General features: G+C 65.0%; 1 protein-coding gene across 1 annotated transcript in view; it reads right to left on the reverse strand.

The window, feature by feature from the left end:
* Positions 1-12320, reverse strand: part of PPP1R16A (protein phosphatase 1 regulatory subunit 16A) — a 13244-nt gene extending 924 nt beyond the window's left edge. Inside the window, exons 1-10 of the mRNA XM_085316991.1 lie at positions 10507-12320; positions 4018-4088; positions 3242-3387; positions 2570-2673; positions 1937-2061; positions 1498-1623; positions 1115-1190; positions 597-726; positions 326-476; positions 5-215 (exon numbers count right to left, since the gene is read on the reverse strand). Of these exons, the coding sequence (XP_085173117.1) occupies positions 5-215; positions 326-476; positions 597-726; positions 1115-1190; positions 1498-1623; positions 1937-2061; positions 2570-2673; positions 3242-3387; positions 4018-4088; positions 10507-10762 (1396 nt within the window). The 5' untranslated portion in view covers positions 10763-12320. The remainder of the gene's footprint in view (positions 1-4; positions 216-325; positions 477-596; positions 727-1114; positions 1191-1497; positions 1624-1936; positions 2062-2569; positions 2674-3241; positions 3388-4017; positions 4089-10506) is intronic.
* Positions 12321-12326: the final 6 nt, after the last annotated feature.

Here is a 12326-nt window from a genome sequence, read left to right on the forward strand (position 1 = left end):
GGGCGCTGCAGCTTGGCGGCCGCCCGCTGCCGCTTGAGGTCGGCGAGCGTGTGGTGGGCCTTGTCGCGGCTCAGGTCGCCCGGCGGCTCTCCCGGCTGGCAGGACACGCCGCGCTCCGGCTTCTTGGAGTAGAGGTGCTTGGGGGCGGCGGGGACGGCCGAGCCGTTGCGCTGCGCAGGCGGCTCTCCCGGAGCCGTCGCCTCTCCCTCGGGGCCCTGCGGGGACAGAGGGGCGCGAGGTGGGGACCCCCGGCCACCGTGGGGTGGCTGAGAGCCGACTGACGCTGCGCGAGGAGCGGGGGGGCCTCGGCCGCGCGGCGACTCACGGCGAGGCGCAGGCAGAGCTCGGCGTCCGTCTGCCGGTCCTCGTCCTCGCTCTCCCGCTGCTCGGCCCGCTGCCACACGATGGCCTCCTTCTCGTGCTCCTTGCGGTAGAGGTTGGTGCGCTCCGTCACGCTCACCCGCCGCACCACCTTCCTGGGGGGACGCGGCGTGAGCCCGCGTGGAGGAGAGCGCCCGGCCAGCCCGGCTGCCGGAGCGAGGCCCGCGAGCCGCCGGTGAGGACGGGCAGCCCGACAGCGGCCTCGAGTCCCTTACCCGCGGCTGCCGGCGCTGGAGGTGCGGCGCTGCAGCAGCGACTTGTGCTTTTCGTGAGACTTCATGATGGCGTCGTGCTTGTGCTTCAGCTCCAGGAGCTTGGCCCTGACCTCTTCGTCCCCGCACACGTCTGCGGCAAGAGGAGGGAAAAGGTCAAGGCCACCGGCCGGCAGGAGCCCCTCGAGGCCCAGCGCCCACCAGCCCCGAGCCGCCCCAGCCGCCGGGAAGGCGCAGGGAGGTCAGCAGTGCCCACCCGCGCGGTGGCAGARGGGCCGGGGACCCCCGGGGTGCAGCACTGGCAGCCGGAGGGCACGGGTGGCAAAGCGGGCTCAGGCCACGTCCGCACCCTGGCCAAGGCCCCCGCAGCGCTGCTGGCTCCGGAGGGACCCGACGCCCCGAAGCCCGGAGCTGGGTGAGGCAGAGGGGCCAGGGACGTCCCTGCCGTCGCGGGCCAGCCCCGCGCGGGCCGGGCAGCCCTGCCTCCCTCACCCGTTCCCCCGCCCCACGCCAGCCCTCACCCAGCGGCGTCTCGTCCAGCACAGACTTGCCGTTGAGGTCAGCACCGTGAGCCACCAGCAGCTCCACCAGCGGGATCTGCCCGGGCAAAGGAGACGAGAAGGGTTAAACTGGGCAAAGCCCCCAGCGAGCGCAGGGGCAGCAGCCTCGGCTCCGGGGCGCCGACCCCACTGCTCCCCGAGCCCAGCGCTGCCCAGCGGCACGTCGAGGTCAGGCCTGGGGACTCCAGCTCCTGCTGCCAGGGCACCGGACGTGTCCTCCGTGCCCCAGGCCCTGGAGCCTCCCGCACACTCGCTTGGTCGGCAACGGCACGTCCCCGCCGCGGGCTCGCAGGTGCCCCACGCGCTGCCACGAGGGGCCCGGGCCCCCRGCGAGCGGCACCCACCTGCCCCCAGCACGCCGCGGCGTGGAGGGGCTCCCAGCCGTCCTCGTCCTTGGTGCTCATGCTGGCCTTGTGCTCCAGCAGCAACTCGGCAGCCTCCAGGTAGCCGTTGGCCGACGCGATGTGCAGCTGCGGGGGGACGTTGCAGGCATGGTGCCGAGCCCCGCGCCGGGGGCTCCGCTCGGAAAGCCCGGCTGCGAGGGCGACGTGCCAGCCCAGGGAGAGCCCTGCTCCCTGGCAGGCACCGCCCTGGCGCCCATTTCACTCGCTTCCACGCTTTGCTCTTGCTACAGCAGAGCTCCGGGCACAGCCCCCAGCAGGGAGCACCCTCCCGGCCCGGAGCCGGGCCAGCTCGGGCCACGCAGGGCAGCGCTGGCTGCTCGCTTTCAAGAGAAGATGGGGCCGCCCTCCCAGTACGAAACGGGAACCCCGTCCGTCCTACCAGCGTGGCACTGTGGTCCAGCGGCGCGTTGAGGTCGGCGCCCGCCCGCACCAGCTGCCGGATGTCCTCCACCATGCTGCGCTCCGTGGCAGCCCGGGCCTCCTCGATCTTCTCCTGCGTGATGCCTGCAAGAGGGCGAGCGGTCAGCCAGGCGCGGCGGGCGCTTGGGACGCGCGCGCGCGGCTTCCCGARGCCGCGGGCTCCCCGCCCCGGAGAGCACCGGTGGGAGCTGCCCTTCGCCAAGCGACCCGCTGCGCCCGCGTGCCACCCCCGCCCCTCCACCTGGGGCCGTCACCAGCCTGCGCTCGCGTCCCTGCCTCGGCGTCGTGCCCCACGGAGGAGGGGCCTCCTCGCCCCTCTGCCATACCCAGGTTAAACCCAGGTTACCGGCTCTGCGTTTTCCTCCTTCCAGCCTCTGCCCATGTCCGTGGGCACTGCCGAGCCTGGCCCRGCCCCCGGACAGAGGGCTGCTCCGCCAGGAGCGGGCAGAGCCCACGGTCCCCGGACAAGTTTTCTCACCTACCAAACGGAAGATCTGCTGCGGCAGACGTGGAGGGACCCGCACCGGAGCGGCGGGACGCCGAGCTACGGCGCAGGCTTCCAGGGAGGCGAGAGCCGGCCGAGGAGACTCACCCTGCTCCGCCATGGCCGTCTCGATGCAGTCCAGCGTCACCTCGTCCTCGCACAGGTCGTAGGGCATGTTCCCGTCCGAGTTGACTGCGAGGAGGTTGGCACCACTGCCCGGGGAAGAAGCGGGCGGTGAGGATCCCGAGCGCGGGCTCCCCGGGGGGCACGTGCCCTCCTCCTCGCTGGGCCCACGCTGACGCCAGGCAGAGCCGCCGCACGCGTGGCCGGGACGGGCCTGAGCCCCTTCTCCGCGGGCACAGCTCTGCCTCCGTGCCTCAACCGCGTTTCTTGCGCCTCCCCCTCGGTCAGCAAGAGGCGGCCGCAGGGAAGGCGATCCCACCCCGGGGCAGGGCCGGGCYGGCTCCCCGGGGGCCTCCAGCCCGGCCCCCCGTCGCAGCACGCAGAGCCACGGCTGGGCCACGGCTCCGGGGACATCGGCTCCCCGCCGCGGCCAGGCCTGCCGGGGCCGCCCAGCGCGACGGACGCAGCCGCTCCGGCACCAGCCTCCGCGGAGGCCACGCCGGTGCCAAGGCCGCGGCTCGGCCGCGCCACGTCCGCTTGGTTCAGGCTTTCTTCCCTCCAAGCAGGCAGATTTGCTGCTCCCGGCGCCGCCGAAGCGCCTGGATCAGCGTCCCCACCGCACCCGTTCGCCCCGSGGCACGGCCAGCGCCCACGCACTGTTTGACGAGCAGCTCCACGAGGTGCAGGTGGCCGCAGGTGGCGGCGGCGTGCAGCGGCGTCCAGAGCTCGCTGTCGCAGGCGTTGACGTTGGCGCCAGCCTCCAGCAGCAGCTTCACGATGTCCCCGTAGTCGTCGATGCAGCACTGCAAGGGGAGAGAGCAGAGGGGGCTGCGGGGGGCTCCGGGACGGGGCTGCCCGCTCCGCTTCCCCCCGCGCCCCTCTCTCTGCAGCRCCTCCAGCGCCGCCGGAGACAGACTCGCTCAGTCCTCGGAAAGAAAAGAGAAGGATTTTTCACCCCACAAGGAGGAAATCCCCCATTTTAATCCCTTATGCCTGCAGTTCCTGAAACATCATCTAGCTCCCAGCAGGACGAGGAGCCCCTTCCCAGCAGTTTCTCAGTGGAGGGCCAAAGGTTTCTACAGGCTCYTCCTCACGTCTTTGGTATTTTAAGACTCCCGATACGAAGGCACTAGAAGAGTCCTTAACTGCAGCAAGAAATGATGCTGCCTGTGACCAAAAGTGAAAACACAGCCTCGGATGCACCTAGGCTGGAAAACAGAGGGGCTCTGCTGCAGGACAGCTCCCAGCTGCCGAGCGGGCTCCCCGCCGAGGCGGCTGCAGCAGCAGGGGACRGCGCTCGGCGGCCCGCGAGCCGCCCCGTCCGCGGGAGCGGGCAATGAGGGGCGACCCACCGCCGGCGGCGGGYGCACGCCGCGGACCGGCACCTCCGCGCAGCCCTTGCCTCCGGCCGGCCCGGGCTGAGGGCTGCTCACCTGGTGCAGCGCGGTGAGGCCGTCCTCGTTGTACAGGTTGGGGCTGATGCCGTTCTGGAGGAAGTGGCGAACTGCAGAAACAAATTGCTTTTAGCAAGGGCTCTCCGGTGTCTCGCCTGAAGGCCGGCGGGGTCTCCGGCCCGGCGCGACCYGCAGGCGAGGCTGGACGGCTCTGGCTCCCTGGAGACGAGAGGCCGGGAAAGCCCAAGGAGAGGCGGACGCCTGACGGCCCTGGCTCCGGTCGGGAGAGCGGTGCCCCTCTGCCATCCGAGCGTGGGAGCGTCGCCCCGCGGATGCAGACCYGGGGGGAAGCGAGCCCCCGCTGCGGTCGCTGAGCCCCGGCCCCAGAGGAGGAAAGGAGGGGGCCGAGGAACCTCCTGGGCGCGTCGGCGCAGGAAGAGAAGGCAGACGGCACCGTCGTTAGGCTTGGAAAGAGCAGCTTGATCAAGCTGTTTGGAAAGGCATCCTGACAACCGGCCAGCCCGTCCTACTTCTCGCCTCCGTTTACAGCTGAGAAGCCGTAAAGAGGCTTCACAGCCAAGGATGCTACCTCAAACGCACCAGGAAACAGGCCAGCGAGCAGCACGGATACCGCCTGTGGGAACAAATTCCACAGGCAGTCGGAGTTGGACGCCGAGGCCGGATTTCAAGGGAGGCCGCAGAGGCTACGGATCCGTCACRGGAGAAGAGCGATTAGAGATGACGTTCACATCCGTCCTCCTGCRGGACGGAAGATCTCAGGAGGTCACACGCGACCTCCCGCCACCAGCCTGGTCTTGCAGGTTTTCACGGCTTTGCCTGGAGCTCCCTGCCAGTAACCCAGAGGGCAGGGAAGGATGCCCCAGGYCTGCTGCTGGCACTGCATGTGCTACGCACGGGAAGGAGCCCTGGAGAACCGCGAGGTCCTACCTAACGTACAGCTGATGAAGGTGCAGAAAGAGCAGATATTTGGGGATCGAAGCTTTAGCTATGTCCTTGTGYTCAAGTCAAAACCACAAGCAGATCAAGGCTTTCACCCAACGGCAAGGACACAGCTAAGATCCCAACTACAGCGCAGTTTTGAATCACTTGAGCTGTGTCAGCGCTGCCATGGTCTAAGCCAACGTTTATCCTGGTCATAGCTCAAGTTGAGCCCCTGCCATCATCCTCAGCCMGGGAGAACCTGTAGCGACCAGGTGAAGTCAGGATTGGAAAAGCAAATGCTGAGGGGTTTCCTTCAGTTCCCTAACGCCAGGGTTTGAAGAATCCCCTTTGAAGAAGGGGGATTTCCACTGAAGAAAACCCAAATCTTCGTGTTCCCACAGGGAGGCATCCCAGCCGTGTTGCGCAGGCCAGACCTGTCCTACAAGCCTTACTTACAGCCTACAAGAAGGGATATTTTCACAACCAYGGCAGACACGTTTCTATTCTCCATTGGCCAACAGGCACTTCCGTCTTCTCCCCGGCCTGGGGAAGCCCCTGGGGATGGCAAGGAGAGACGGATGAAGACCAGAAAGCCCTGTGACTGCCTGGGGGTGAACGGTCGCTGCGAGGCCGCTCCCGATTTGGGGAGAGGAGGCTTCCTTTACCCGAAGACAGCCCYGTTGCACACTGCACCGTCACAGCCGAGCCCTGGACTTTGCGCCTGGCAGAAGAATAACCTGCATCTGCCAACGGCGCTGAGTCACCGAGCGCACTGGGCACCTCTGCTCCTGGGCACTTGCTGGCCCCGTGCAAGCAACTGTTTTTTGCAGCRGCAGACGCTCCATCGGCACTAGGAAGGGCACGTGCACCGTAACCGCCGTTCTGCCTCCCAGCTGCGCCAGCACGGAGAGCTGGTGAGGAACASGSATTTCAACCAGCTTCAAAAGACACRTTTCCCCACCTGGTACCRCAGGTCCCACTGCGGTCGGTACCACTGGCATCCAAGACCCTGGAGATCCTGGAGGCTGCAGGCGTGGGTGCAGCCACRGTTATTGCCTGCAACGGGCCAGATGCTCCCTCAGCCCTGGCTCTCTGACCTGCTGATCACCGGAGCATGATGCTACTGCCAGAGCTCTCACTGYTGTCCACCCTGCTCTGGCTCATCCTCCTAGGAGGCCCCAAGAACCAGCACAGCTCCCTCCAGGACCAGTTCTCTCCTGGAAGCCCTAGATCCTGCCAGACGCCCACGTCACCTTCACAGTGCCTGTAAATCCCTTCTGCTTCCTRTCAGAGTCACAGAACAGTTGAGGTTGGAAGGGACCTCTGGAGCTCAGCTAGTCCAACCCCCTGCTCAAGCAGGGTCACCTAGAGCAGGTTGGACAGGGTTGCATCCAGGCGGGCCTTGAAGATCTCCAGAGAAGGAGACTCCACAACCTCGCTGGGCAACCTGTGCCAGGGCTCCGTCACTCTCACAGGGAAGAAATTCCCCCTCACGGTCAGGCAGAACTTCCTGTGCTTCAATTTCTGCCCATTGCCTCTTGTCCTGTCACTGGGCACCAAAGAAAAAAGTCCAGCCACATCCTCTTGGCACCCTCCCTTAAGCTATTTGTAGACATGGATAAGATCCCCTCTCAGTCCTCTCTGCTCCAGGCTAAGCAGGACCAGCTCTCGCAGACTCTCCTCAGAAGAGACACGCYACAGGCCTCCAGCGCATCTCCCTAGCCCTTTGCTGTGCTCTCTCCACTAGCCCCACGTCTCTCTTGCACTGGGCAGCCCAGAATTGCACACTCGACTCCTGATGGGGCCTCACCACGGCTGAGGAGAGGGGCAGCATCACCTGCCTTCACCCCCTCGCAACACTCTTCCCAATGCACCCCCAGCAGACCATCGGCCTTCTCCGCCACACGGGCACATTGCTGACACACGGGTAATTTCTTCTACGCGAGAACTTCCATGTCCTTCTCTGCAGAGCTGCTCTCCAGCAGGTCAGCCCCCAGCCTGTACTGGTGCCCAGGGTTATTCCTCCCTAGGTGCAGGACTCTGCRCTTGCCCTTGTTGAACCTCAGGAGGTTCCTCTCCGCCCAGCTCTCCAGCCTGGCCAGCTCTCTCTGTAGGACCGCACGGCCCTCAGGTGTGTCAGCCACTCCTCCCAGCTTGGGATCATCAGCAGACTTGCTGAGGAGGCACTCTGTCCTCTCATCCAGGTCATGGATGAAGAAGTTGAACGGGATGGGACCCAGTCCTGAGCCCTGGGGGACACCACTAGCCACAGGCCTCCAGCTAGACTCCATGCCACTGATGTCGACCCTCTGAGTTCTGCCTTTCAGCCCGTTCTCAATCCACCTCACTGTCCACTCGTCCAACCCACACTTCCTGAGCTTCTCTAGGAGGACGTTATGGAGACAGTGTCAAAAGCCTTGCTGAAGTCAAGGTGCACAACGTCCCCTGCTCTGCCCTCCTCTACCCAGCCAGTCACTCCATCAGAGAAGGCGATCAGGTTGGTCAAGCAGGATTTCCCCTWGGTGAATCCATGCTGGCTACTCCTGATCACCTTCTCCTCCTCCACGTGTCTGCAGACGACATACAAAATGAGCTGTTCCACCCCCTTTCCAGGGATGGAGGTGAGGCTGACTGGCCTGTAGTTRTCTGGGTCCTCCTCCTTGCCCTTCTTGAAGACTGCAGTGACACTGGCTTTCTTCCAGTCCTCGGGCACCTCTCCAGTTCTCCAGGACCTTTCAAAGATGATGGAGAGCGGCCTGGGAACAACATCCGCCAGCGCCCTCAGTACTTGTGGATGCATCCCATCTGGGCCCATGGATCTGAGGGTGTCAGGCTTGCCCAGAAGGTCCCGAACCCTATCCTGCTCGACGAAAGGAAAGTCTTCCTTTCTCCAGAACTAACAACTGTCCCTGTCCCTAAAGACCGCCGTGTTAGGAAGCGATTTGTCTGAAAGATGCATTTTGCTGATCGCCTGGCTGGTTTCTGCTGTGAGCAACTTGGAGGCCAAGGCATTTCCAGATTACAAGGATCCCTGCACATGCGAGCAGCTATTGCAAGGAGGGTTTAAGCAGAGGCCCATCACCTCCGTAGCTTCCCAGATCTGCCTGCAAGGGCAACCGTCCTCCATTCCCTCTTTACAGTCTGCATCCTGCGTGCTCCTGGCCTGCCGGCTGTGTATGTGGCTTCCGGCGCTGCCCGTTCACACTCGGTTGTGAACCAGCCTGGTGAGATTCTTTTGCAATGGAAGATGAACAGGTTTCTTCCCCTGAGGACACACAGGGCTTTCCTCGAGGTTCTTGCATAAGCTCAGGATGCTTGGAAAAAAACCTGAAATAACACTGTTCAAGGGAAAAGGAAGGAATCCGAACGCGTGCGCAAAACCAGCGTCTAAACCTGCCGGGCTACGGCGCAAACCCCCCTCCCGGCGGCAGGGCAAGGACGTCTCTGCTAAAAACACACCCCCGGTTACGGCAAACGGCGGCAAAGCGGCGGGTCGGGGCACAGCCGCGGGTGGCTTCTCTCAGCCACCTCCCGCCGGTGCTGCCGCGCCAGGCGCCCTTCCTGCTCCCGCGCCGCGGCGCTCACCGGGCAGGGCCGTGCCTCGGCGGAGCCGCGCCGGCACCGGCTCTGCCGAGCGCCGCCGCGCGCCCCTTCGCCGGCGGGAAGGGCCGGGCGACGATCCCCTGACRGAGAACGCCTTGCAGAGGGGCGCGGGATGGGGGGGAAGCGACGCTGGCAAACGCCTGCGCCCCGCGCGGCGACGGGAGCCGCGCGGCTGCGCTAGGCGAGCCGGTTTTTCGGGCAGAGCCGGGCTGCGGGAGAGGGAGCTCTCGCTCCGCCGGCGGGCGGCCGGCCGTGCCGAGCGCCCCGGCTCCCAGCGCCGGGCGCGCCGCGCAACGGGCAACGGGCCGGGCGGGCCCATTTTTAGTTTTCCTCCCATGCTCCTGTGCTTCGAGCTGTTTAGGAGGACGGGCAGCACGCGCCAAACTAATCGCTGCGGCTGTTTTAAGTATCGGCCCCTTCTTCCGCGGGAGCGGCRCCGGCCCCCGCGCCGCTTTGCTCCTCCGAGCAGCAGGCAGAGGTCTGCACCAGAAGCGGCGGCTGGGGGAGCGAGGAAGGCCGCGTCCGGAACCACGGAGCAGCTCCGAGGCTCGAGGGGAGACCCCAAACCCACCGCGGGCCGGTGAGGCAAATTCAGGTCCGGGGCTGCTGCTGCACCTCGCGCGGCTGCAGACCGCGAGCGCCCCGCTAACGAGAGCGCCCACCGCCCTCTCCCAGTTTAGGGAAATATGGGAAAACACAGGCGGGCTCTCAGGTCTTGGGGCGCTCTCGCAAGATTCTGGCAAGCAGCAATGTTAAAAGCAAGATATTTTTGTACAGTCAGGCTCCAAGCAGGAGCTCAGACCAGGACTGCACAACCCAAAGCACTCGAATGGTTTTGGAAACTAGTYGCAAGTTGCTGGTTTATTTTCAGGTGATATTTTGCAAGCAAAAGAACCGCAATTTAAGTTATRCTAGTGTTATATTTTTAAAGCAAAACCACTGAATGTTGAATTCTCATGATTTAAAAACATCTGAGTTKACAAAACCCTTTCGACTGCCAGAGAGGAGCGGGGAGTGCCCCTGGCAGGCGCAGCAAGGCGGCTGCAGTCCTCAGTTCTGCCCTTCCAGCTCCCGAGGCTTTGAAGGGATCCTTCCAGCCACGACCTGCCCCGGCTCCTGCAAACGCGGCCCCAGCGCCAGCTGAACACCCGGCCYCGGGCGCCGTCCCGGGTCTCGCGGGGACGAGACCGGCGCAGAGGCCCCGGCAAGGCCAAGCCCGCGTGGGGCGTACGGCACACCTGGCAGCAGCTGCAACTCTCTCCTTAGCCTTTTTTCTCCTCGTCCTGCCCAATCTCACCTTCTCCAGGCCCTCAGCCAACGCTMCCAGGCCTCCTGCAGCRCTGTGGGGGGAACGGACGCYGTGGGCGCCRTGGGGGGGACGCAGTGGGGCCAGCRCAGCTCGGAAGCCRGGGTCGCTGCTGCCGGCTTCCCTCCCTCCAGCCAGCRTGCCCTTTGATCGCTCTCTGCCAGCTGTCGCCAGAGCCGGAGCCGGGCAGGACCTGCCCACGCCGCAGGCAGCACGCGCGGGAGCGCAGCAGAGGGGCTACGGCAGCCCCGCTCGCGCGTGCTCAGGAGGGCACCAGCCCCACGCCGCCGCCTTGGCACGGCACGGCACAGCGTCCAGCCCGACCAGCAGCACGCTGCAAGCTTTCCRATCCCGTTCTGTTCGCCCCCCGCCCCCAGCACCTACGTTTGTTTGAGAAGACGATGCCCTGGTCAAATCCTTCTTGCTACGGGGAAACGCAAGAGCCAGTACTCGCCGCCTGCAGCCAGGGCTGCAGCAGAAACAGCGCTGCAGCTCCTTGCAAATCCGAGCTGAACCCGACGAGCCCTCCCAGCTCTGTCCCAGCAGGTCCCAGAACACTGACGGAGGCCCAGGCTCGACGCTACCTTTAGCAGAAGGTTCCTCGAGTCCTCCGGAAGCCCCGACGCCCCGCGATTCCCCCATCGCACACCCCGACCCGCGCCAGAGCCCACACGTACCTTCCTCGACGTCGTTCCGAGCGGCCGCCTCCAGCAGCTGCACGCTGGTCGGGAACATCACTCGCTTCTCCTTGCTGCTGCTGCTGCTCTTCCTCCTCTTTTCCGCCCTGGCTTTCTTGCCCTGTGCCTCCTTCTCAAATTGTGCCCATTTCTTCAGCTGCTGCGTCCGGCGCTTCTGGGCATGTTTCAGGCGCTCCTGCGTGCTCATCCTGCCAACCGCCGGCATTTCTGCCAGCAGCTCCAGGTGCTCGGCCATGGCTGCGTTGGGCAGGGAAACGGGCTCAGAGCTCTGCCCGAGAYAAAAGTCCCCCCCGGCGTGGGGAGTAAAGCCCGGGCGTACAAAGCAGGGCGGCACGAGGACCCCGGCCCCCAGAGAACATCACCCGCGCGCCCTCGGAGGGGCTGGCAGCTGGCCACCCACCCAGGCAGCTGGATGGCGGGGGCGAGTTTGTCTCACCCCCGTATCTCTTCTCGGGGCTTTGCCATGCCCTCCGGAGACACAAATCTCGGCTTCACGACCATCTCAGGCACCGTCTCCCTTTTCAGTCTTCCATGACCCAAAGTTGCAAACAGTGGGAAAGCGAAGATCCCCTCCAGAGACCCTTACCCGTGCAAACCAGCTAACAAAGTGCAGCACAGCGCGGTATCTGCGGCAGAGGCTCCTGCTCTCCGGCCCTAGCCTGGAAAGGCCCAGAGAGGGACAACGGGGAGCAGCAATCCCACTGYTTTCATCCGCCGAGAGCCAACATCTCGCAGCCTTTTCGCACGCAGCAGCTCGGACGGCCCTCTGTCGCGAGCTCTCCTGCTCGCTCCGCTTTCAAGAAAAGGTCAAGCAAACGGCATTAAAGCTCTGCAGGGATAACCACGCCGGCAGCCTCGCCAGCCCGCCGAGCTCGAGTAATTCAGTGACACAGGCACGCTGCTATTTAGCAGGAAGCAGAAGGACTGGTTTGCAAACCTGCCTCTCCCCAGAGCAGCACCAACGGCATGGCGCGCAGGCCGCGCGCCGGTGCGGGTCAGCACGTCTGGTCTCCAGCTCCGCCCGGGCCTTTCTGAAGGCACAAAGAAGTAAGGCGTATCCTGAGGCACGGTGAGAATTTCTGTAAGTCCGTTCCTGAATCCCTGTCTTCAAGCTAATGATCCAGGGAAGCCTTTTCCTTCCTGTGGTCAAGAAACTTTTTGCGGTCATTTAGCAACTGCCCCCATTCCAGGCCACGATCTCCCCACCGTCATGCTCCTCCCAGCATAGGAAACCAACAGGTCGGCTCAGAAAGCTGTCCACGGCTGCCTGGTCCTCCTCGGAAGCTCCTTAGCACGGCTCGGAGGAAGCGAGGGAGAGGCAGGCGCACGCAGAACCCCTTACCAGCCCAGCCACCCCTGCAGGAACGAGGGGAAGATCAAATATCACGGAGCAGAAATAGGAGACGATCCACACGCCCCTCTCTCTCTCGCGGGATCTGCAGCCTGTTCAATCTGTCGCTCGCAGTTGTTTCCTCTCAGCAGCCGCAGGGCAAACACCCTTTGCACTCCTCTTCCTCCACAGCAGTCGCTCGGGATCTCCCTTCGGCGCCGCTCGCTTTCTTCCGGGCGTCCCGCGAACCGAGGGGGCAGGTCCCTGCCGGCAGGGCGCGAATCCCTCTCGCTCGACCTCCCCGGGTGAGAGCGCTGCGCTCGGAGCTGCCTCAACTCCGGCTGGCCGGCGGGGAGGAAGCCGGGCGCGTGGCTGCGTGCCGCGCGGGGCCCGCGGCAGGCGAGCGCCGGGGCGCGGGCGGCTCTGCGGCGCTCGCCGGCGGCTCCTCCTTCCCTGCAGTCAGTCCCGG

This window comes from Rhea americana, unplaced genomic scaffold (assembly GCF_003343005.1).
Source record: "Rhea americana isolate MKP2758 unplaced genomic scaffold, rheAme1 scaffold_483, whole genome shotgun sequence".
Classification (NCBI taxonomy): domain Eukaryota; kingdom Metazoa; phylum Chordata; class Aves; order Rheiformes; family Rheidae; genus Rhea; species Rhea americana.